At 39.2% G+C, this 27,274-nt stretch overlaps 1 protein-coding gene across 2 annotated transcripts in view; it reads left to right on the plus strand.

Annotated features, from left to right (window-relative positions):
- The window catches only part of LOC126484032 (uncharacterized), a 144,207-nt gene extending 118,188 nt beyond the window's left edge, over nucleotides 1–26,019 (plus strand). For both annotated transcript variants that reach the window (XM_050107364.1, XM_050107363.1), the window contains exons 16-18: nucleotides 9,247–9,495; nucleotides 20,745–20,930; nucleotides 24,778–26,019. In XM_050107364.1, the coding sequence (XP_049963321.1) occupies nucleotides 9,247–9,495; nucleotides 20,745–20,930; nucleotides 24,778–24,974 (632 nt within the window). In that variant the 3' untranslated portion in view covers nucleotides 24,975–26,019. The remainder of the gene's footprint in view (nucleotides 1–9,246; nucleotides 9,496–20,744; nucleotides 20,931–24,777) is intronic.
- The last annotated feature ends 1,255 nt before the right edge of the window (nucleotides 26,020–27,274 follow it).

The following is a 27,274-nucleotide window of genomic DNA, read 5'->3' on the forward strand; positions in this document are numbered from 1 at the left end:
TGAATAATGTTACAAATTTGTGACTGTACTATATTATTTGAATGGCTAATTTTAACTTGAAGATTCATTTTAATAATAAAGCAACGGTTAAATTGTTGTCATTTACATAACAGATGAAATAAAATAAAATTATTCAGAGTAGTGGCAGTGAAAAATTATTTTTGCCTTCTTACATATGCTACACAGGATTTAAGATGCTTATTAGTGGACTCCATGTAGGAATATCAACAATGTAGGAAAAGATAGATTGCTAGTTACTCTAAAGAAGGCACTTTTAGTTGCACACAGGAACAATTGAAAGACACGTACACAAAGATTTCTGTCACATCCTTCATCAGCAGAAGAGAAGCACACACCATTCACACACACAAGCGAGCACACCTCATGCACACATGACCGCCAACTCTGTCAGCTCAGACCAAAATGAGATTCTGCCCTGAGCTGCTGAAGTTGGCAGTCATGTGTGCGTGAGGTGTGCTCGCTTGTGTGTGTGAATGGTGTGTGCTTCTCTTCTGCTGATGAAGGATGTGGCAGAAAGCTTTGTGTACGTGTCTTTCAATTGTTCCTGTGTGCAACTAAAAGTGCCTTCTTTAGAGTAACTAGCAATCTATCTTTTCCTACATTGTTGTTATTATTAGTGTACTGTATTATTTTACTGAAATTATGCATCACAGTTTTGTTACTTCTATTGATAAATATATACTTTATATGTTTTGAGTATCTTAAGAAGCATGTTTGTTTTTTCCAGCCTATTCAGAAAACATCTCATTAAAATTAGCTACTACAGAAACAACAAAACAAAACACCTCCGTGCTAACAGTTGCAACAAAGTTGACAGATAAGACTTTCAGCAAAGTCTTTCTAACTCTTATTAAAGTTATATTCAGTATCAGCCAATTGTTGTTTTACACAAAAGGTCTTCTGGAAATTGCCAATCTGATTTTACATATCCTCTTTACTGTTGCCATTAACAATTTACTGTGGTGTCACCGCCAGACACCACACTTGCTAGGTGGTAGCCTTTAAATCGGCCGCAGTCCGTTAGTATATGTCGGACCCGCGTGTCGCCACTTTCAGTGATTGCAGACCAAGCGCCGCCACACGGCAGGTCTAGAGAGACTTCCTAGTCCTCGCCCCAGTTGTACAGCCGACTTTGCTAGCGATGGTTCACTGACAAAATACGCTCTCATTTGCCGAGACGATATTTAGCATAGCCTTCAGCTACATCATTTGCTACGACCTAGCAAGGTGCCATTACCAGTTACTATTGATGCTGTAAAACATGTACCATCAAGAGCGATGTTCACCATTATGAATTAAAGTTAAGTATTCCACAGCTACGTCCTTTTTTGCTAGTCTAATTTCCTTGACCTGTTCCAGACCTCACGCCAGCCCGCGTGAGCTAAAACGCGTGCCTTTCGGCTTCCTCTCAAAAACAGGTTGGCTCTCTTGCCAACCCACAACACTTACAAATAAATCTAGATATAACAATGGGCACCATCTAGAAGAAACCTTCCAAACCACCCAGACTCCCAAACAGCTCACCTGCTTCAAATTCACTGATGATATTTGTTATGTGGATCAAGAGTGAAGATGCTCTATCCACATTCCTCCAGAACCTCAACATCTTCTCCCCGATTCACTTCACCTGGTCCACCTCGGCTCAATAAGCCACCTCTCTTGATATTGACCTCCACCTCAGGGATGGCTACATCAGTACCACCATCCACATCAAACCTACCAACCATCAACAATACCTTGATTTTGACAGCTGCCACTCATTCCACAAGAAGAAGTCCCTTCCATACAGCCTAGCCACCCATGCCTGTCGCATTTGTAGTGGTGAGCAGTCCCTCTCAAAATATTCCAAGGGTCTCATTGAGACATGCACAGACAAAAATTACCCTCCAAACTTTATCCAGAAACAGATCTCCCATGCCTTGACTCACCAGTCACCTACCATCTTCCACATACCCACTGCCCGGCCACAAAGCAGCTTTCAGTAGTACCCAGGAATGGAGCAGCTGAATGACAATCTCTCCCAGGGATCTGACTACCTCTCATTGTGCCCTGAAATTAGAAATGTCCTCCTCACTATCCTTTCCACCCCTTCCACAGTGGTATTCTGCCTCCAATGCAACCTACACAATATCGTTATCTGTCCCTACTCCATCCATTTTCACAACCCCTTGCCTCATGGCTCAAATCCCCATAAGACCTATGCAAGACCTGTCCCATATGCAAGACCTGTCCCATACATCCTCCCATGACTATCTATTCCAATTGTGTCATAGGCATTACCTATCCCATCAAAGGCAGGGTCACCCCTGAAAGCATGCCTGCACGCTGAAGATTCCACTCAACTTGACATGCTTCACTTTAATGTCTGCTTAACAGCCTGTGCCAACTGGATTCCTCGCCCCCAATACCAGATATTCAGAGTTGCATAGTTGGAACCTGTCCCTACAACATATCCGGCATTCGTGTAACCCACTGGCTTCAACCTTCACTGAGTCCCTGACCTCCACCTATCTGTCCATTCCCTGCTCCCACTGCAGAACTTCAGGTGCATTCTATCCTGCCAACACACCTGCATAGTTTTCACCTTATCCACTTCTCTCTCTGCCCCCTCCTCCCGTCCCCTCAGCTCAGTCTCCCAGTGCTGGACCAAGGAACCCAATCCTGTCCCCACCACGTCCCCTCAAGTCTCCAGGCAACATTAATGTCTCTTTCCCCCTCAACCCCACCACACCTCCACCCCTAACTTTGCTATCCCTCCCTATCTCCATCCCACACCTCTTCCATATCCCCACTATCCTTCCCAGCTAGATTTCTGTTCACATCAGACACAGTTGAGCCTTAGTGTCCTGAGAAGACAGTGGCCATGTGTGTGTGTGTGTGTGTGTGTGCGAGTTTGTGACTTCAAGAGACGCTGAAATATTTCTAATACCCTTTTCATTGTGCCTGTCTGTGACTCAGCATCTTTATGTATTATTATTATTCCATCCTGGACTTCTGTTGTCTGATTTTACTTCTGGCATTTTCAGTTATTTTGGTTCCCAAATAGCAAAACTTTTCTATTGATTTAGTGCCCACTTGCTAATATTGTCCTCTCGCCATCATTGTATTTAATTTGACTGCATTCCATTACCCCTGTTTTACTCTTCTTGATGTTCATCTTATAACCACTTCTCAAGATGCTATTCACTCCGGAGTGATCCTCCCTGAGATCAGCCACTACCAACCATTCCATTCTTCCGCAGATAATTTGTAACTAGTTTCATTTTAAGAAAACTTTTTGTCCCAACAGAAAAAGGACTGAAAGAAAACTAGCTAGGGATTGTAGCTAATGGCTGTTCATAATTGGAAACTTAAAAGTTTTGAATGCTAACTGTAGCTAGGTTTTTTTTCCTACTCCTTTTGAGCAGTAGGATTACTCAGTTTCCAGTATTACTGTGTTCACTGTAGTCGAATGTTTGAGGTACAATGATATCATCATCTTTCAGATCCTCCAGGATTAAAGGGAAAATAAATACTTTTATCTGTTCACTTTGGAAAACATGTAAAATGAACTAATTCTCCCCAATTGTACCATGTGCACAAGATTACCTTTCATGCTTTTGGTAACAGTTTCAGCTGACTGCTAAGATACTGTCCGTTGTTCCTTGTTATGTTCTTAATTGCAATAATACTACTGTGTTTCATCATAGGGTACAAGTTTCTATAAAATGCTTGTCTTCTTGTATGAGATACACATTAGTACTTTTCATATCTGCATATCGTAATAAAAAAATTTTATGCATTAAAATAAAGATAAGTTGTTCCCATAAAATTAAACTACTGCAGGTCAACCACAGTACAATTTTTTTCACTGAATCTCAGGCACTCATTACAGAATACTCACCGTTATTAGCTAACAAGTTAAATGAGAAAGGTATTATAAAATCTGAGATATAAGGAAACTGCCATTACAGTGTAGGTTCTACAAGATATTTTAGTTTGTAACAGAAATGCTGGAGATCTGTTTTCTGTACTGTGGAAGTACTGTAAGAATTTTAGTTCAGAGCTTAGTTATGCTGTCCATTTCTTTCTTTATATTCATTCATAAGCTTAGTTTAAGTGCTCCCTCTGTAATGAGTGTCATTCTAATTGGCCTACATGTTAAACTGATTGTGGAAGTGTGCAACAGACAGATCGCAGATGAAAGAAAAATATAAAAATTCCATCTCTACAAGTAGCTACTGAAGGAAACACCTATTCAAAAGCTACCATTAGTAGTAACTTTTTCGTATATACGTCTGCTTGTGTCTGTATATGTGTGGATGGATATGTGTGTGTGTGTGTGTGTGTGCGAGTGTATACCCGTCCTTTTTTCCTTTTTTTCCCCCCTAAGGTAAGTCTTTCCGCTCCCGGGATTGGAATGACTCCTTACCCTCTTCCTTAAAACCCACATCCTTTCGTCTTTCCCTCTCCTTCCCTCTTTCCTGATGAGGCAACAGTTTGTTGCGAAAGCTTGAATTTTGTGTGTGTGTTTGTGTGTCTGTCGACCTGCCAGCACTTTCATTTGGTAAGTCACATCATATATATTTATATATAAAAACAAAGATGTTTGTGTGTCTGTCGACCTGCCAGCACTTTCATTTGGTAAGTCACATCATATATATTTATATATAAAAACAAAGATGATGTGACTTGCCAAATGAAAGGGCTGGCAGGTCGACAGACACACAAACATACACACAAAATTCAAGCTTTCGCAACAAACTGTTGCCTCATCAGGAAAGAGGGAAGGAGAGGGAAAGACGAAAGGATGTGGGTTTTAAGGGAGAGGGTAAGGAGTCATTCCAATCCCGGGAGCGGAAAGACTTACCTTAGGGGGGAAAAAAGGAAAAAAGGAAAAAAGGACGGGTATACACTCGCACACACACACACATATCCATCCACACATATACAGACACAAGCAGCTTTCCACGTGGGAAAAAATATATCTAAATTCAAAGATGATGTGACTTACCAAACGAAAGCGCTGGCACGTCAATAGACACACAAACAAACACAACCCCTCGTATGCCAACCTATTCATGGGTCACTTAGAGGAAGCCTTCTTGGTTACCCAGGCCTGCCAACCCAAAGTTTGGTACAGATTTATTGATGACATCTTCATGATCTGGACTCACAGTGAAGAAGAACTCCAGAATTTCCTCTCCAACCTCAACTCCTTTGGTTCCATCAGATTCACCTGGTCCTACTCCAAATCCCATGCCACTTTCCTTGACGTTGACCTCCATCTGTCCAATGGCCAGCTTCACACGTCCGTCCACATCAAACCCACCAACAAGCAACAGTACCTCCATTATGACAGCTGCCACCCATTCCACATCAAACGGTCCCTTCCCTACAGCCTAGGTCTTCGTGGCAAATGAATCTGCTCCAGTCCAGAATCGCTGAACCATTACACCAACAACCTGAAAACGGCTTTCACATCCCGCAACTACCCTCCTGACTTGGTACAGAAGCAAATAACCAGAGCCACTTCCTCATCCCCTCAAACCCAGAACCTCCCACAGAAGAATCCCAAAAGTGCCCCACTTGTGACAGCATACTTTCCGGGACTGGATCAGACTCTGAATGTGGCTCTCCAGCAGGGATACGACTTCTGCCGTCCACCTAACCTTCGTAACCTCTTAGTTCATACCTATGAAACCCCCAAACCACCTTCCTTACCCTCTGGCTCCTACCCTTGTAATCGCCCCCGGTGTAAAACCTGTCCAATGCACCCTCCCACCACCACCTACTCCAGTCCTGTAACCCGGAAGGTGTACACGATCAAAGGCAGAGCCACGTGTGAAAGCACCCACGTGATTTACCAACTGACCTGTCTACACTGTGAAGCTTTCTATGTGGGAATGACCAGCAACAAACTGTCCATTCGCATGAATGGACACAGGCAGACAGTGTTTGTTAGTAATGAGGATCACCCTGTGGCTAAACATGCCTTGGTGCACGGCCAGCACATCTTGGCACAGTGTTACACCGTCCGGGTTATCTGGATACTTTCCACTAACACCAACCTGTCAGAACTCCGGAGATGGGAACTTGCCCTTCAGTATATTCTCTCTTGTCGTTATCCGCCAGGCCTCAACCTCGGCTAATGTCAAGTTGCCGCCGCTCATACCTCACCTGTCTTTCAACAACATCTTTGCCTCTGTGCCTCTGCCTCGACTGACATCTCTGCCCAAACTCTTTGCCTTTACAAATGTCTGCTTGTGTCTGTGTATGTGCAGATGGATATGTATGTGTGTGTGTGTGTGAGTGTATACCTGTCCTTTTTTTCCCCCTAAGGTAAGTCTTCCCGCTCCCGGGATTGAAATGACTCCTTACCCTCTCCCTTAAAACCCACATCCTTTCGTCTTTCCCTCTCCTTCCCTCTTTCCTGATGAAGCAACCATTGGTTGCGAAAGCTAGAATTTTGTGTGTATGTTTGTGTTTATTTGTGTGTCTATCGACCTGCCAGCGCTTTTGTTTGGTAAGTCACATCATCTTTGTTTTTAGATATATTTTTCCCACGTGGGATGTTTCCCTCTATTATATATCTCTGTGTGTGTGTGTGTGTGTGTGTGTGTGTGTGTGAGAGAGAGAGAGAGAGAGAGAGAGAGAGAGAGAGGGGGGGGGGGGAGGCTTTGTTTCTCCTTTTTATACAATTTTAATTTACTTTCAAAGATTCTTTTCAGTATAAAATGTTGAGTAATGTGGGCATCTTTTGTGAAATTTAATTAATTGAGGATGCAATTTTGAAACAGTTATTTTGACATATTGCACAAACTCTATTTGTGCTGTGACCGCTGTCGTTAACATAGAATGGCTTCCAGTGATTTTGTTCACAGTCAGTATTTTTGTGCACTATAGAGAATTAACTCTTTTTGTGAAATGGGTACTAGTAGGCGAATTACTTCCATTAAATTTTTTGTATGCCCTCATTTCAAGAGAACTGACATTACTGAGTAGTGCCTTTTGGAGAGGGGAACCTTGTTAAAACAATTTGAAACAGACACTGCATTGTCACATGCCCAGCAGTTGTCATTAACTGATTTGCTTCTGACATACTGCTTGTGCTTTTTGACTGCTTAAACCACTGAGGATAGAAACTTGAAATTTGGAGACGGTGTGGATCTTATACGGTAGGCGTCGTTTAAGACGGGATTTTTCTAAATTCCAATCCTAATGGGGTGAAATAGGGGATGAAGGTTTTTTTTGAAAAATGCCACTATTAAGGCAGTTTTGAAGCTACACCAACAAAAATTGGTATTTGGTTTCTCGTTCAGAAGTAAAGAAATGTGTGTTTCAGCATTTTTAGAAATTCAGTGTTTTGGAAACTTAACATCAAGGGATGAGAGTTTTCAAGAAAATATTTTGTTATGAAACAGTTTTATGAAAAGGATAGTTGCTACTCACCATATAGTGGAGATGCTGAGTCACAGATAGGCACAACAAAAGGACTGTCAGAAAATGAGCTTTTGGACAACAAGGCCTTCATTGGAGATAGAACATACACACACACATATATTCACGCAAACGCAACTCACACACACGACTGCAGTCTCTGGCTGCTGAGGCTGAGGCACTTTTAAAGCTAAATCTGTGAAAATTTAAATTTTACTTCTCAGTTATAAATAAAAAAAATTGTTTCACTGTTTTTTGAAAATTCAGTCCCTGTGGGGCTGAAATAGGGGGGTGAAACATTTTATGATAATATTTCAGTGCAAAAGTATTTTTAACGCTAAATCTTTGAAAATTGGTGTTTGCCTTCTTGGTTAGAGAAGAAAAAATACATGTTTCATGTTTCACTGTGTTTGGAAATTCAACCCCTAAGGGGGTGATACAGGGTCGGACTGATTCACTGATTCATTATCGCCCAGCCCAAACCACTAAGCATAGGAACATGAAGTTTGGAGAGGGTGTGGATCTTATATTGTAGGCGTCCTTTATGAAGGAATTGTCGAAAATTCAACTCCTAAGGGGTGAAATAGGGGATGAAATGCTTTTTGAAAGTATCGTAATGGGGTGAAATAGGAGATGGAGGGCTTTTTTTCTTTTACAAAAACTGGTATCTGGTTTCTCTGTCAGAAAATAAAAAATGCAGGGTTCTGCATTTTTGGAAATTCAGCCACTAAGGAGGTAAAATAGCAAGTGAAAGTTTTTTTAAATAAATAATTATTTAAGTACTACTAAAGGATTTGTAAGGCTACAACAATTGGAATTTGACTTCTCAGTTAGAAATTTAAAAAATATGTGTTTCAGTGCTTTTGGAAATTCAACCCCAACAGAACTGGAATAGGGAATCAAATTTTTAAGAAAATATTTTGTTACATTAAAAAAAAAAAAAATTTAACGCTAAATTTATGCAACTTGCTATTTCTTTTCTTGGTTAGGTATAAAAAAATATTTGCTAGGGGTGAAAGTTGCTGTGGAAATATCGCACAAGAACACAAAAGGCATGATTAACAAAAACTTTGGGCTCCAGCTACCAGAATTGCTTTTGGTCAGAAGAACATTTGGGAAAGACCATGCTTATATGACCTTCATTAGCATGAAAAGCTTAGAAGGTGTTGCAGTTTGTGAACAATATAAAAATTGGATTAAATAAAAACGAAAAAAGCTCTGCAGGCCATACAGTCTATGAGCAAAGAAGCGCGCACTAAGCTAATTATTCATAAACTTTCTCTTCTCAGTATATAATACAAAGGCGTATGCTCTGAAAGTTTACCCAGTTTTTTTTTCTTTTTTCTGTAATTTTATTTATTTATTTATTTAAATTTTACAATATGAATTATGATTGACTGCTACTCACTGCATTGAGGTGGTGTGGAAAACACACACACACACACACACACACACACACACACACACACACACACACGACCATTATGTCTTCAGGTGGTCTTTTATTCTTGTTTGGAATATGTTTCGTCAGTAGTTCACCTACATCTTTGCTGAGACTTTACACTGCTAGTACTACTTGAATATGATTATTTCATAACATACTTTCATTTGATTGAACTAAAATTTTATTCACTACTGTTAAAATGTAAAACAAAACTATATCTTCAACTTAAGGGTCATTTATTGGCTGCTGTGGCGAAAACCTTTTTTTCCCTAACTGGTCTTTTTACTCATTACCTACAAAATAAACAACACAAATGGCTTTAAAAAATTAAAAAGCTAATGAAAGCTCTATTTCTGTTGCAGAATCATGTGTGATGCAAGTGCTGTTTCGATTAGTTCCGACTAATTGCACCTCACTATCATTTCGCACTTTTCTTTGTTCAAATCTGGTGGAATGGTTGGCTGGACTTATTTTCCAACAGAAGCATGAAACGGTGTGGATGCGAGCTACTGGGCCTGCTAGAGAATGTAGCTGTAAGGCTAAACTTATTCACACTCTGGTTACAGTCCTGTATGAAAGTTTTAATGACCTGCAGGATCTCCACTCTCAAGGTATAAGAGTTAGTGTTTACTGAGATTTAAAAATAGTTACTGTTCTTGGAAATAATGTGCAGTATCATAAAGTTAAGTCTTTTTTTAATGTCTGTTGCCAGTTTGATGTTTAAATAAAAGTTACAAAATACATTCATGTTAAACTGTGAGTTTTTACTAATGGATTCAGTGAGGTGGTGCTCAGAAGGAAGGCCTTGCTGTGCTGGTACTGCAAATGGCTGAGAGCAAGGGGAAACCACAGCCATAATTTTTCCTGAGGGCATCCAGTTTTACTGTATGGTTAAAAGATGATGGTGGATCTTTAACACTGATACCACAGCTTCATGACTGCTGTACTCTTTTCATTATTTATTTTTCTGTAATATTTGCTCATTTCATTTATTTACCTCTTCTCTTTGGGCTGACAATTTCTTGCTGCTTGTTCTTGTTGTCATTTTAGAGGGCTGATCTTTGTGCCATATCAAAATATTAATAAACCAGTGCACTCAAAGATTATTTTAAAGGCTTTTTCTCCCTGCATAACTTAGGATAAGTTTGCTCAAGATGTTCCAAACTTCGTAGACATATGGGAAAAATAATTAAAATGAAAACCCCATTATATTGGGAATTGATGTGGGAATTCTGGAACACCTTGTACTATTTCAGCCAGTCATAGGTACTTATTATAAGATTTGGATGGGCATGTCAGTGGGAAGCCAGTGACCTGTAAAAATTGTTGAAAATGATGTGTATTAGTGTAAAATCTATCTAGTATTCTGGACTGGAAGCTCCAGGTCGGAATATCCACAATATAAGGGAAAGATCCCCCCCCCCCCCCCCATGAACCATGGAGGTGTGGAGGCTTGCGTGCCTCAGCGATGCAGACAGCTGTACTGTAGGTGTAACCACAACAGAGGGGTATCTGTTGAGAGGCCAGACAAATGTGTGGTTCCTGAAGAGGGGCAACAGCCTTTTCAGTAGTTGAAGGGGCAATGGTCCGGATGATTGACTGATCTGGCTTTGTAACATTAACCGAAACGGCCTTGCTGTGCTGGTACTGCGAATGGCTGAAAGCAAGGAGAAACTACAGCCATAATTTTTCCCGAGGGCATCCAGTTTTACTGTATGGTTAAATGATGATGGTGTCCTCTTGAGTCAAATATTCCGGAAGTAAAATAATCCCCAGTTTGGATCTCCAGGCAGGGACTATTCAGGAGGACATCGTTGTCAGAAGTAAGGAAACTGGCATTCTACGGATCAGAGCGTGGAATGTCAGTTCCCTTAATCGGGCAGGCAGGTTAGAAAATTTAAAAAGGGAAATGGATAGGTTAAAGTTATATACAGTGGGAATTAGTGAAGTTCAGTGGCAGGAGGAACAAGACTTCTGGTCAGGTGAATACAGGGTTATAAATAAAAAAATCAAATAGGGGTAATACAGGAGTAGGTTTAATTATGAATAAAAAATAGGAGTGTGGATAAGCTATTACAAACAGCATAGTGAAAGCAAGCCAAGATAGACATGAAGCCCGTGCCTGCCACAGTAGTACAAGTTTATACACCAACTAGCTCCGGAGATGATGAAGAGATTGAAGAAATGTGTGATGCGATAAAAGAAATTATTCAGATGGTTAAGGGAGATGAAAATTTAATAGTCATGGGGGACTGGAATTCGGTAGTAGGGAAAGGAAGAGAAGGAAAAGTAGTAGGTGAATTTGGACTGGGGGTGAGGAATGAAAGAGGAAGCCACCTGGTAGAATTCTGCACAGAGCATAACTTAATCACAGCTAACACTTGGTTTAAGAATCATGAAAGACAATTGTATACATGGAACAGGCCAGGAGACACTGGAAGATTTCGGATAGATTATATAATAGTAAGACAGAGATCTAGGAACCAGGTTTTAAATTGTAAGACATTCCCAGGAGCAGATGTGAACTCTGACCACAATTTATTGGTTATGAACTGTAGATTAAAACTGGAGAACTTACAAAAAGGCACTAATTTAAGGAGATGGGACCTGGATAAACTGAAAGAACCAGAGGTTGTAGAGAGTTTCAGTGAGAGCATTAGGGAACAATTGACAAAGTCAGGGGAAAGAAATTCAGTAGAAGAAGAATGGGTAGCTTTGAGAGATCAAATAGTGAAGGCAGCAGAGGTTCAAGTAGATAAAAAGACGAGGACTAGTAGAAATCCTTGGGTAACAGAAGAGATATTGAATTTAATTGATGGAGGAAGAAAATATAAAAATGCAGTAAATGAAGCAGGTGAAAAGGAATACAAACATCTCAAGAATGAGATCAACAGCAAGTGCAAAATGACTAAGCGAGGCTGGCTGGAGGACAAATGTAAGGACGTAGAGGCATATATCACTAGGGGTAAGATAGATAATGCCTACAGGAAAATTAAAAAACCTTTACAGAAAAGAGAACCATCTTTATGAATATCAAGAGCTCAGATGGAAAACCAGTCCTAAGCAAAGAAGAGAAAGCAGAAAGGTGTAAGAAGTATATAGAGGGCGATGTACTTGGCAGTACTGTACTATGGAAATGGAAGAGGATGTAGATGGAGATGAAATGGGAGATATGATAATATAATAATTCGTCAAGAATTTGACAGAGCACTGAAAACCTAAGTTAAAAGAAGGCCCCTGGGAATAGACAACATTCCATTCGAACTACTGATAGCCTTGGGAGAGCCAGCCATAATAAAACTCTACCATCTGGTGACCAAGATGTATGAGACAGGCGAAATACCCTCAGACTTCAAGAATATAATAATTCCAATCCCAAAGAGAGCAGGTGTCTACAGGTGTGAAAATTACTGAACTATCAGTTTAATAAGTCATAGCTGCAAAATACTAACACGAATTCCTTACAGACGAATGGAAAAACTGGTAGAAGCTTACCTCGGAGAAGATCAGTTTGGATTCCGTAGAAATGCTGGAGCACGAGAGGCAACACTGACCCTATGACTTATCTTAGAAGATAGATTAAGGAAATGCAAACCTACTTTTCTAGCTTTTGTAGACTTGGAGAAAGCTTTTGAAAGTGTTGACTGGAATACTCTCTTTCAAATTGTGAAGGTGGCAGAGGTAAAATACAGGGAGCGAAAGGCTATTTGTAATTTGTACAAAAGCCAGGCTGCAGTTACAATAGTCGACGTGCATGAAAGGGAAGCAGTGGTTGAGAAGGGAGTAAGACATGGCTTATAGCCTGTCCACAATGTTATTCAATCTGTATATTGAGCAAGCAGTAAAGGAAACAAAACAAAAATTTGGAGTAGGAATTAAAATCCACAGAAAAGAAATTAAAACTTTGAGGTTTGCTGATGACATTGTAGTTCTGTCAGAGATAGCAAAAGAGCTGGCAGAGCAGTTGAGCAGATTAGGTAATGTCTTGAAAGGAGGATATAAGATGAACATTAACAAAAGCAACACGGGGATAGTGGAATGTAGTTGAATTAAATCAGGTGATGCTGAGGGAATTAGATTAAGAAATGACACTCTTAAAGTAGTAAAGTTTTGCTATTTGAGGTGCAGAATAACGGATGATGGTCAAAGGAGAGAGGATATAAAATGAAGACTTGCTATCACAAGGAAAGTTTTTCTGAAGAAGAGAAATTTGTTAACATTGAGTTCAGATTTAAGTGTCAGGAAGTCTTTTCTGAAAGTATTTGTATGGAGTGTAGTCATGTATGGAAGTGAAACATGGAAGATGAATAGGATAGATAAGAAGAGCATAGAAGCTTCCAGAATATGGTGCTACAGAAGAATGCTGAAGATTAGATGGGTAGATCACGTAACTAACGAGGAGGTACTGAATAGAATTGGGGAGAAGAGGAATTTGTGGCGCAGCTGACTAAAAGAAGGGATTGATTGGTAGGATACATTCTGAGGCATCAAGGGATGACCAATTTAGTATTGGAGGGAAGGGTGGAGGTAAAAATCGTAGAGGGAGACCAAGAGATGAATACACTAAGCAGATTTAGAACAATGTGGTTGCAGTAGTTACTCAGAAATGAAGAGACTTGCACAGGATAGAGTAGCATGAAGAGCTGCATCAAACCCGTCTCTGGACTGAACACCACCATCACCACAACAACAACAAGGAAAAGATAGATTGTTAATCAGCATTAAGATGACACATTGAATTTTAGACAAAAACAACAAAAAGACACTTACACATTAACTTTCAGCCAAAGCATTCCTCAAAAAAGAAAACACACACACACACACAGAGTAAATCTAACTGTTTGAACAAGGATTTGAATCTCACTCCTGAAAGTAAGTCCAGCATCTTAGCCACTGTACAAAGTCACACAGCTGAAATGCTTTCCAAGGAAATCATTTAAGAAGTGATTGAATTGTGAGTCATCAATGTCCTGGAACCTACTGAAAAGTGGATTAAACCAGATCAACTTCAGAATATTAAATGGTAAAATGTTAATGGCCTCAAATAGAAGTCCCAAAACTAATCATGTTGTTGTAGAAAGTTTACTGGTATTTCGTACCAAGGGTTATACAGTTGAAACAATGTTACTGGCACTTTTGGAATGAACAAAATTTTAAGAAATTTTGTAGGCTTTTGAATATGTTTAAAAATTCTTTTCAATGTTGTGGCGAGGAAATCATTTTGCCTGTTTTATTTACAGTGTGCAGGGTCTCATTTTTCAGTGATGAGTAGAAATAATTTCCTTTTAATGTGTGGCAAAAGTCAGATTGAATTTAACTTAAAAATAAAAATACTTGAGAAACTACAAAACTTTCATCCTCCAAGAAAGGAACCAATAGTTCTGATATGTAGCAAGTTTCTTGTACATTTATATGTGTATATTGGCAGTACTACTATATACAATTTTTGTGGTATTTCATCGCAGACACAGTGTTTTAACAGTGCACTACAAGCAGAGATTAAACTAGAGACCAAATTGAGGAAGCATACTAATCTCTGCCAGAGCAAAGGTACTTTGGAGTAACCAGTGATGTTGGATGTTGATCTCCATCTATTTGCTTGTGTTTCATTCCTTGTATAACTACAATGTGACTGCTGCATGACATCACTAAAACATAAAAAGAAAATGCTTTTCAATTCTGCTTCGACACCCGTCTATTACATCACATAGTGACGTAAGGTTCAAAACTAGAAATAAGTTTATAATTCCTTATCATGTACAAACCAATGGAATTTTTCCCCTAATTACAACATGGTAGGTGATGCAGGTGATAGGGATCTGCAGGGATACAAAGTTCTGTTGTCAGGGATCAAAGTTCTACTTCCAGGGATAGCATAGGGATCACTAGGAGTATCCCAAGTGCACAAAGCTGGGAAATGCAAATGGGTTAGACCAAAGCAGGTTCTGAACATTTGTAATAATCAAGTGAAAACTGGCAAATGTATTCATTCAGCTCTGTTCAAAAAATTCCAGAACATAAGTAATTTTGCGCCAATGGTGTGTTGGAGCAAAATGCGGTTGGCATCCCTGCACATTCCTGTGTTTAATCTGTAACTGCCAGACATTTCATTGTTGCATGCCTGTATTGAGTAGAAAGTTGTTTTGCACAGTTTACGAATTACGAGGTGGCAGAGTCAGAGGATCAGCGCTTCATTATTAAATTTTGTGTGAAACTCAAGAAAACCATTACTGAGATACACCAAATGATGCAGGAAGCCTACAGTGATGAGTTCTTAAGCCGTACTTGGTGCTGTGATGGTTTACATGGTTTAAAAATGACCGGGCAGAAGTAAGATGATTCTCATTCAGGATGCCATTTGATGTCATGCTGATAGTTTGCTTTGACTTTGAATGATTAGTTCATCATGAATTCATGCCACAGTGACAAACTGTTAATTGATGGTACTATCGGGATGTGTTGCAGTGCTTGCGATAATAAGTGAGAAGGAAATGGGCTGAAATGTGGCAAGAGATTTCATGGTTCTTGCACATTCATCCCTGTTGTTTTAAGATTTTTGGGCAAAAAATGAAATCACTGTGCCACCTCAGCCTCCATACTCTCGAGATCTGGCTTCTGTGGACTTTGGAAATAAAGAAAAGTTGAAAACCGCATTGAAAGGACAAAGATTTGCAATGGTAGACTAGATAAAAATAAATTCGCAGGTGGCATATCATGCAGTCCAGAAAGAGGCATGCCAGGACTACTTCCAGAAGTGGAAACGGCATTGGGAGTGGTGTATCAATTGTGGAGGAGAGTATTTTAAAGGAAACCAAGCACAATAAGTAAAAGATAAATACAGAAAAATTTTGTGTACAAGGTTCCGGAATTTTTTGAACAGACCATGTATATGTGTGGATTAACATGAGGAGGACAATGTGATGTAGATGGGAGAGAAAGTGTTGAAGTTGTGAAGGAACGAAGATGGTGTGTCACCAAACCCCTAGTCTGGTTCAGGTCCATCAGGGCCAAGACCCTATCTTTATTCTGCCACAACCTCAACAGCTTCTCTCCCATCTGCATCACGTGGTCCTCCTCAACAACACGTGTCACCTTCCTAGATGTTGACCCTCCTCCTGTGTGATGGCTCCATCCACACCTCTGTCCCCATTATACACACCAACCACCAACAGTACCTGCAGTTTGACAGCTGTCATCCCTTTCACAGCACAAAATTCCTCCCATATAGCCTGGCTACCCAGGACGGCATATCTGCAGTGACAAAAACTCCCTTGCTTAGTGTGCTGAAGCTCGCTCCAGGCACCACTCCCTCCCCCAGACCTAGTTCGCAGAGAGATCTCCTGTGCCATTTCCCCTCACATCCCCAATCCTCCCACCACCCCCAAGAACCAGCCATAAATGAGTGTCCCCTTCATCACCCAGTACCACCACAGACTGTAACAACTGAACCACATCCTTCGCCAGGGCTTTGGTTACCTATAGTTTCTTGAAACAAGGGACATATATTTCCCACCCTTCCTAAAGTGGTGTTCCATCCTCCACCCAGTCTCCACAACATCCTAGTCCATCCCTATGCCACTCCTAATGCCAACACCTTGCCAAAAGGATTGTAAGCCTGTGCAAGACCCAGGTGCAAAACCTGCCCAATCCACCCAGCCAGTCCTGTCACCAGTTTGTCCTACCCTATCAGGGGCTGGCCCCCTGTGAATGCAGCCACATCATTTACCAGTTCTTCTGCAATCTTGCACAGCTTTTTATATCAGTATGACTACCAACCAACTGTCCACCAGGGTGAACAGCCACTGCCAAACAGTGACCAAGAGCGAAGTAGAGTGGCAGAGCGTGCAGCTAAACATAACACTCTTGATTTCAACGACTGCTTTGCTACCCGAGCCATCTGGATCTTTCCCTCCACCACCAGCTTTTCTGAACTGCGCAGGTGGGAGTTATCCTTAAACCCCATTCCCCGCTTCCATAATTATCCTGCCCTCAACCTATGGAATGTACTGTCCCCACACTCTTCATCCAATAGCTTCCACCCACTCTGACCTATCATCTCCTCCCCATTCTCATATTCCACCTTGTTTACTTGCAGCTCTCTACCAACACATCCACCCATCTTTCCCCGCTCCTCTCCTTTTTTGCTACTTTTTTCCCCACCTCCCTAACCCATGGCCTCCTGACGCTGTGCCTGTTGGCAGTCTAGTCCCTGCACAATACACCAGACAGCATTTTTCTCTGTCTGCACCCTTACACTACTATCCCTGCCCCCTTGCCTTACGAGGGTCACTCCAAAAGAAATGCACACTATTTTTGTAAAAATACAGTTTTTGTTCTGCATGTGTGAAAGTCTCACAGTGTGTAGATACATCCTTCCCACTTGATTTCAATCTTAGTTCAACCTGTTCCTGTGAGTGGCACCATCACAGCATGTCTTCAAGATGGCTGCTAGACTTGACATTCGTCAGAAGAAACGTGATGTCATAGAATTCTTGTGCTGTGAAAAAGAGACAGTGGGAAATATCCACAAGAGGTTGAAAGAGGTGTATGGAGATGCTGCTGTCGATCGCAGTACACTTAGTCGGTGGGCAAGCTGGTTACAGGCAGGATGTTGACAGTGGCTAAAGAAAAACGGTATACAGCGAACTTTTGGAACAGTACAAGAATCGTGGAGATGAATTTCTTGGAAGAATTGTGACAGGTGATGAAACATGGCTCCATCATTTTTCACCGGAGACGAAGAGGAAATCAATGGAGTGGCATCATGCAAATTCACCCAAGAAAAAAAATTCAAAACCACACCTTCTGCTAGAAAAGTTATGGCTACGCTGTTTTTCGATTCCGAAGGACTCTTTCTTGTGGACATCATGCCAAGTGGAACCACCATAAATTCTGATGCATATGTGACAACACTGAAGAAACGTCAAGCTTGACTGAGTCGTGTTCGACCACATTGGCAAAAGCAGGATGTTTTGCTGTTTCACGACAATGCACAGCCACATGTCAGTCAAAAAACCATGGAAGTGATCACAAAACTCAGATGGACAACACTGAAACACCCGCCTTACAGTCCTGACCTGGCTCCATGTGATTATCATCTCTTTGGGAAACTGAAAGACCCTTCGTGGAACAAGGTTTGAAGATGATGACTCCCTTGCGCACGCTGCCAAACAGTGGCTCCAACAGGTTGGTCCAGAATTTTACCGTGCGGGTATACAGGTGCTGGATCCAAGATGGCATGAGGCAGTTGAGAGGGATGGAAATTATGTGGAGAAATGAAAATATTGCTCCTAAAGGATGTATCTACACACTGTAAAACTTTCAAACATGTAGAATAAAAGATGGATTTTAAAAAAATAGTGTGCATTTCTTTTGGAGTGACCCTCGTATTAGAAAATATCATACGGAAGGGATTGAGAATTATGATCATTATTTTGAAGAAGAACAGACTTGTTTCAGAGGCAACAGAGGAACAATTTTGAGCCAGGTTTTGCCATTAAACAACTAATAGTAAAGTACTGGGAACAAGAGGAAGATCTGACTGTAGTGATTTTAGACATAGAAAAAGCCTATGACATTGCAGGGAACAAAATGTGGGAATACTAGCATAAACTAGAGGTTTTAAGTTCTCTAGTTTGAAAGATCCAATTGCTGTACAGAAACTATGAAAGTAGTACAAGTAGGAAATGGTTGATTAGATCAAAGAAAAGAGTACAGCAAGGCAGTGCACTATCTTCACTACTTTTTATTGCACTCATGGGTGCAATTATTAAAGAAATTAAGGTTGTAGAATCTCGAGATTTTATTGCATTAGTTTTTGCAGATGATGAAGCCGACTGGAGAGAGACAGAGCAAGGGGTTCATTGGAAATTAGATTGCTGGAATAACAAATTTAATTAGTACAAACTAACTGCAAATAAGAAGGAAACAGTAGCAATGAAATTGAGCAAAACACACAGTCAATGTAACGTCAAACTTCATGGAGAAAGAAGTGGAAAGCTTCAGTTACCTTGGAAGTACTGAAACAAACCAGGGTAGTGCCAAGCTAACAGTCCAAAATAATGTGTCAAAAAGAGTCCATGTTATTCTTCAAGTATGAAATCAAGTGTGGGATGAAGCAGTTTCTGTAAAAGCTAAACAGTGTACAAATCATACATTGTGCGGAACATGACGTACTGCTTGGAGATGTGTGTGTCATCAAAAATAGACAGCAACAAACTACAGGCATGCAAAATGAAATTTTTGTGATCTGCTGCACAAAAAAAAAGACGAGACCAAATAAGAAATGAGTGCATTAGGATGTGCAAGTGACCTTCACAATGAAGGAAAGACTACATAAACATTGCACGGTTGAAATGAGTTGGGCATGTGCAAAGGATCCATGAGACTAGAACTGCTAGACATTCAAATTTTCAATTAGCTTTGTTTGACACCAGATCGTAAACACCAGTTTTTTTTTTATTATAGCCAATTGCACATCTTCATTCCAACACGAAATTTGCTAACCTTGTCTGATCTGTTTGAGGATGTCCTTCGCTGATGAGTGTAATTGAGCTATGACTAACCTCCACGTGTTCTCAGTTGGATGATTAGTGTTCACACGCAGTGTATTTGGCCTTGATGCAGAAACTCTTTTGGTGAGTTAAGATTCCACTTCTTGATCATGTCCACCCCAGCTTTTTTGTGGTCAGATTATTCTGTCCTTGCCTACAAGCACTATGCATATTAATTTTTTGCATTTCGCATCTGTCCGTTGATACCTCTACCAATGATGATATTTTCCTTTAAGTTTGGGTGTAGTGTCTCAAATCCTCCTGTAATTAATCTTTTTCAGCATCAGGGCATCCAGTTTGTGGGGCATAACAGAATGTTATTCACATATCCAGACTTGTGTTGTCTCAATGAAGGAATGCTATCTGCTTATCTAGTTACTTTAACATATACAAAGTCCTATAACTTGTGGCTCATTACCTCTGTTGTACCATTGCTGACAATAGTAGTACACTGAGCGAGGTGGCGCAGTGGTTAGCACACTGGACTCTCGTTCGGGAGGACGACGGTTCAATCCCGCATCCGGCCATCCTGATTTAGGTTTTCCGTGATTTCCCTAAATCGCTCCAGGCAAATGCCGGGATGGTTCCTTTGAAAGGGCACGGCCGACTTCCTTCCCTGTCCTTCCCTAATCCGATGACCTCACTGTTTTGTCTCTTCCCCCAAAACAATCCAATCCAATAGTAGTACAAAGTAGATGCTCTTTTAAGTATCTCTTATAGCTATGTCTTTGTGCCATCTACAAATTGAGGAGCAACATTTTTACTGTAGTAACTCTGTCAAATGCTTTTCCAAATCCACAAATGTTATTTATAATGCCTTCTGCTCGACAAGGGTGTTAAACTGTAACAAATATTCATCTTGCGAATGGTGCAGTTCTTCTTATTTCCAGGATCTCTAAGAAAACTGGAGAGGAATTCTGCCTTATTACCAACATAGCCTTATCTTCCTCGAGTTATCTGTGAGAAGGTACCTTAACAAACTTGTTTCTTCTCTCTTTTCTTTTCTTCATCCATCTCTCCTGTAACTTTTTCCTGTAGATTCCTTTTGAAGATTCTTAACAAAATTTTTGCTGACTAAGTATCAGACCTATAGTTCTGCACTCATAACATTTTTAGCATTTCTTTTTTGCAACTTATAAAGGAGGTGCCCTGATAATCATTTTTTACACTGTGGCTAAATTGGTTCAAAACGTCTTTAACAGAAATGCTAAAAAAGGCTTTCTTTGTGACTAATAGTTGATCCCATATTTACTACCATAAGAGAAAAATTTTCCTGTTTCATTACCTGTTGATTGCATGTTTTTCAGGACAACATTCTTCAGTGTCTGCATGCCTAGGACGTCATCTGTGTGTTGGTGTTCGCTTATTACATGGGCTGCTGCAGCAAGATGAGCTTATTGGTTCATATCTGGATGGCGTTGAAGGTCAATATCAGCTTTTCTTGACAGGACTGCGTGATGCTGAGGATATGCTCACAATGTCGGACTCAGAGAGTGAGTACAAGTTGAAACTAAATTTCTTAAAATAGACCATTTCACAAATATTAAGTATTCATTTTTCTACCTGTAATTTTTGTAATGCAGAACTCCACTTTATGAGACAGTTGATACAGTTTCTGTGCAAACTTTTTTCTGTTTCCTTTGTCGCTACTGCTATCTTACCCAAGCTCTGTGGAGAAATTGGGGTGGTGAGCTCCATCAGAAGGATGTGTTTTATTTGACTGAAAGTTGTTCTCTATTAAGAGAAAGACCAGTATTGTATATAGTAAGAACATTCGTTGCATTCCTTAGTATCTGTCTCCAACCGGCATGTTTTTGTTTTAGAAGCATGCTCCTAGTGTAACTCATCCCTAATTTGTCATAAATACACATCCTTATGTACATGGCATAAATATATCTACGTATGACTGAAACGTAATAGCAGAGGGAACTGGTGTTGCAGTTTTGTCTGACAATTCTGCAGAAAAAATCACTCCAGTAAAAGATAGTCCGCAAAAAATTCATCAAAAGTGCTTCATGAATTAGCTGCGTAAATCAGACTTACAAACACGTACTATACTCTGTTCATCATAAGAATAAATCTGATGTAAACAAACACAAACACAATCACTGGTCAGAATTCGCAGCACACATACACTGGTGCTTTTACGCTCTTGGATGTATATGTATTAGGAATCATTAAATGAAAATGTAAGATATTCTAATCTATAAACATCCATAAATGTTTATCTTAACCACACTTTGTCTACGTAGTTTTTATTTCAAAAATCATGTACAGCCACAGTCTCTGTACTATTGTGCTCTGATTGTCACACTGTTAATACACAGTGTGAAAATGGCTGAGGCTGCTTCCTGCTCCGTAGTAGAGCACCCATGTGGAACACGGTTAAAAAGTGTCAAGAAATAGGTTGTTCTTAATGTTTCTCATAAAGTTACAGAAAAGTCGGCTTTGAAGTTTTCCGAGGGACTGTATTTGATACAGCTGGGATACACTGGATGTGTAGCAGAATCAGTAGTTTAGTAGATTTTTCATTCAATTTGAAACACCTACATCTCCTAAATCTCATTATCATTTTTTATGAATAATGCACAACTTCTTGTTTCTAATTACATGTTGCATGCGAAATTCCTGTTTTCCTTTCAAATATAAATTCTTAATTATTGATATTTCATGAAATATTGTTAATAAAGGTTGCTTAAATTGAGAAAACACAACAATTTAATTTTTTTAGGGCAGAAATGAAAAACCAGCTACTCTTTATTTAGACTGTGTTCATTATTTTATATCACAGATGTAGTCTCAGATGAACCAGAATGATAAGTGTTGTAGAAACATGAAAAACAATCATTTTCACAGCATCAAGCACACCACACAAATTCTGCATTTTTACATTTGCCACTGTACCATTATGATATGAACCCAACAGAACTGATCTCAAGCCAAGTTAAGGTATTTTTCATGAGAAATAACAAGACTGTAAAGCTGCCAGACATACTGGAACTATTTCACACAGCTTTTTCACATGTCACTGCCGAACACTGGAGGGATATAGAATGGCATGTCACAAAACAAGAGTAGAAAATGCAACGCCTGGATCACTTTGTGGATTCTGTTGTTGGTCGACTCATTATCAATGTATCAGATGACAGTTCCAGAACTGAATTGTATTTCTCGAATTCGGATAAGGAAGGAGCTAAGAGATTACCAGATGACGTGATTGTAATTAATACCTTCAGTGGCATTAGTATTCAACGGTACGGTGAAATCCCTGCAGTATGCTTTTGAATCACACTTAGCTCTCTCAGAAAAATTACCCTGTGTTTAAGTTAGCAATTTTCATCACTCTTGTTTGTAATTAGAATACTATGTTAGGTGAGAACAAGAGCATTTTATGCTTTCCGTATGGTAACCTAAGAAGCACGCAGTAGTGCTGGAGATTTGCTGAACATTATTTCATTCTCTTTAAAAATTAAATTACACTTGAAGCTATATTGTTTCTCTGTGTGTCTGTTTTTACATCTGAACTGTGACTGCTCACATCATTGCAGGGTAATTGGACCAGTTGGCTGGCCAGTACTGTCCAAGTTAAATGCAACCAGTAAAGCTGTTGTTCCACATTATCCCTCAGTCTGTGTCTGTAACACAGTATAAAACGTATCCTTATAATCACACTTGACTGTACTGGACACGACATAGCTTCTGACCCACGTGAAATGAAATCCAGTGAAATTCAAGCAAATGTGGAAGAATACATGGTATAATGTATACATGAGGTTTATTCTTACAATGAATGCAGTATAGGCCTGCTATACTTTGACCAATATGTATATGCATCTATTGATTTGTCTAGGAAAAAATCTACGACAGTGTGGCCAGCACTGTTAATTAACTCTGAATTACATTAATTTTACTCGGGACATGTATTGTGATTTCTCTTTCAAGTTATTAGCTCTCTGCTTGTCCCTTCATTCAGTGTGTAACAGAGCCATTATTCAGAGTGTATAGCATTTCCGCTCACATGAATTTTCTTTCACTGAAGTCTATGGAGCAATCAGTTTGCAAGAAGTATCAACGAGAGAAGGAGGTCATCACAAAGTAATAGCTGCATCACATTTCACGTATAAAGTACCACTGAAAAATGCCTGTATCCTTTTAATAGGTCACTGCCACCATGCCTTGAATGAGCCAGTCAAAACATGCAATGAATAACTATCGTATTTTAAATTCTTGTTTCATATCTCTCTAAAACTGAGGTTACTTGGATGTGAATTAACTTGTATTCTCTGATGGCATAGTATCGGGCTCTTTTATTATTATTTAAACCAAAAATACCTCTGCATAGAACAGAATGCTATTTCTGTTTTGATAGAACAAAAAAGAATGGATTTTCCTAAAGAAATCTGACAGGGAATCATAAAGTCATAAACAAGGCTGCAGAATAAGTACTTACTTCCTCAGTACCCAGAATGACTCACACCTCCCTGTATCTATAGAAAGCCTTCCATTTAATGGTTCAAATGGCTCTGAGCACTATGGGACTTTACTTCTGTGGTCATCAGTCCCCTAGAACTTAGAACTACTTAAACCTAACTAACCTAAGGACATCCATGCCCGAAGCAGGATTCGAACCTGCGACCGTAGCGGTCACGCTGTTCCAGACTGAAGCGCCTTTAACCACACGGCCACACCGGCCGGCCCTTCCATTTAATATCTTTGGAAAAAACTAATTTACTTTTCCCTCTTTTTAGCATATTAAGAAAAAATTAACCATTCAGCAAGCCTATTAAAAATAGTCAATACTAAGGCACGTAGGAATTTGCAAGAGGGAAACGTACAGCAGTTCTCTTCATGATGAAGTAGCTGTATCAGTTATCAGTTCTCAGCTCTCAGCATAAGTATTTCATTAGGAGAGTCAAAATCCTGCTTCGTTTGGTAACAGCATTTGTCATAAAGTGAATAGAAATACACTCTCACTTTGTGTTTTTTAAAAAGCCTATTACCATATTATCTAGGATCCATTGAATAAACAGTTTCCTATACATAGTTAGCCATCAACTTCATTGTTGGCTTTTTGAAAATTCTTTCCAAAGTAAATAACTGCATTGGACCTCATTTTTGAAATTCACTGTGAATTAAAAAGAAAGAAAAAAAACACAAATAATTGTTCTATACATCTCTCACTTTCAACAGCAACAACATCAACCATTATCATAAAATGTAATTTTATGTGCATGGTGCTAAATCTCGTAGTTGTATTGTACAAATCAGAATGTGTGTCATAATGATAGTGAAACCATATTCGGTAATGGTTATTGATACAGATTCATTTTTGCCCTACAGAAAAATGCCTGAAGGAGCTCCTGGAAGTGGAAATAGTAACCAGTGATGGGGTGATTGCAGTTCCCATAGGAGATGAGGACAGTGAAACTTCTTCAATGAAAACTACTATAGTGGAAAAGAAGGATGATGATAGTCTTTGGGAGAATATGAACACCTTGCTTCAGTGGGATACCAAGATAAAACCTAAAAGCGTTTAGTTATTTGCTTCCTCATGGAAATAGGTTCCAGGGAATTGATACCAAAGCAGTGAAAACTACTGACGTTGCAGCTGCATTAAGGTGCAAGAAAATGAAATCATTGAGAACTCCTTGGGGGTAAAGCATACACAGTTTAGCATGCTAATAAACTTTTATAATATCTATGTAATTTGAACTTATCTTTGGTTGATGATAATTTGCTGCTGTGCAAGCAACTGTACAAGAACATCCAATGTGAGAAAACTAAACACTGTGAAAACTACAGATGTGTGAATGTAACCATTATTGCTGTGCAATTTTTTTGAATAATCAGTTAAAGTCTGTTACCTGTTGGGGTTCATTTTTCTGTGTTGTTGGTTACTTGAGGATATGTATTCGAAGGTTTCAGCCAAAATTGGTCTGAATCATATAATTACAAGCTTCAGTAACCAAATACTTTGAGGCAACATATCCTGTCAAAAAGAAATTACATTTTGAAGACTCCTTCTAAAGGAATATTATTTGGGGTATTGGTTACCTAAATCACTATCATTGTATCACATCAGTTTATTTATTTTTATGTAATGGGACCATTTATAATGATTTATGGTAGATAGAACCAGAGCACTTAATGCAAGAGCTATACTGTTGTGTAAACAGTTGTTTGGAAATTGGTTAATCAAAATTGAAATTCTGACAATACTTCCTACTTTATCAATACAAATTCTGTTCAAAGATATATCAAGACAGTCTGAATACAAATTGATCCCTGTAAATGTTATCCAAGTTCAGGGATGTTAAATATCTCATACATCACTGATGCATAATTATTCTGGATTATAAAGTAAGCAGAGAGATGCTCATACTTAGAAAACACATTCTTAATTCAGAAGACGCCTGGTTTTATGTTGTGATGAGGTAAATGAGCTTCCAGTTAACTGTGATATCTTCAGAAGTATTGTTTATACTGTAACATTTCAACAGAAGTAAGTAGTGGTGAAATATTGTACATATTGTAAATAAGAGCTCTCTTCAACTACTTAAATCTTCATGAATTAAAGGAAGTGACTGCTATATATTTGTGTGTGGTTTTATTTCATTTTTTTCTTAAATTACCTCTAAAAATTAGAAACCAATTGCCAGATGCTGATAGCATATGTCATGAAATGACGGTAAATACAGAGAGTCATGATATTTCAATGAACATAATCAGTTTTGGAAAATATAATTGCATAGATAAAAAATCTACTTACCAAGTGGTAGCACTTGGTTAGTAGTTTTCTTATGTAGGCAATTACGTTATACAGTCATAATATTGATACATTAGAGCCAACACATATTCAGCTGGGTTTCAAGTCTAATATAAAATATGGCCATCCTCCGCAGCAAGAATGTAAATACTTGCTTTGTAAATAAAACTGCCTTTTCCTGCTGCTAATTAATTTATTTATCCCATATGTGTTTTGCCTTATCTTGTTCTAAGGCATCATCAGTGGGATCTATAAGGATACAGTTTTGTTAGCTTAGATTACGACACAGTTCAGGTCACAATTTTTTTTGTAAAAAAGTAATTACTTAAGATTTGCTGATTTGTGTTTCCTCACATCTGGTCTGGAGGTCATACTATCACTTTTATTACTACCATATAAGCACAACTTTGCATTCTGACCTTCTTTACACTGTTCACCATGTTTCTCATTCTTTCCTGTCGTGTACTATGTTCTTTTGCCACTCAATATAACTATTTCGCCGGACACTGAGTCACAATATTTACGTTGTGAAAAGCAATAATGTGTTTCCTCCTCTTTGGCATGTTTACCTACTGACTCTCAGACACACACACAGTATAAACATCATGAATAGAAGTTAGTCTTGAACATATACTTCGTACTTTGTTAGGTTGGCAACAAGTAGATAAACATGCCAAAGAGGAGGAAACACATAACTGAGACTCAATATTTACGTTGTGAAAAGCAGTGTCTAGCGAAATAGTTATATCAAGTGGCAAAAGAACTTAGTAAACCACAGGAAAGAATGAGAAACATGGTGAACAGTGTGAAGGAGGTCAGAACGCAAAGTTGTGCTTATATGGCAGTAATAAAAGTGATAGTGCGACCTCCAGACCAGATGTGAGGGAACGCAGATCAACAAATCGTAAGTAATTACTTCTTTACAAAAAAATCGCGAGGAGAACCATTTCATAATCTAAAACTAATAAAACTGTACCCTTATAGATCTCACTGATGATGCCTTAGAACAAGATAAGACAAAACAAGTATAAAATATACTAACTTGCATACGACAGTTGGCAGAGAAAGTGA

This window comes from Schistocerca serialis, chromosome 6, assembly GCF_023864345.2.
Source record: "Schistocerca serialis cubense isolate TAMUIC-IGC-003099 chromosome 6, iqSchSeri2.2, whole genome shotgun sequence".
NCBI classification, from domain to species: Eukaryota; Metazoa; Arthropoda; class Insecta; order Orthoptera; family Acrididae; genus Schistocerca; species Schistocerca serialis.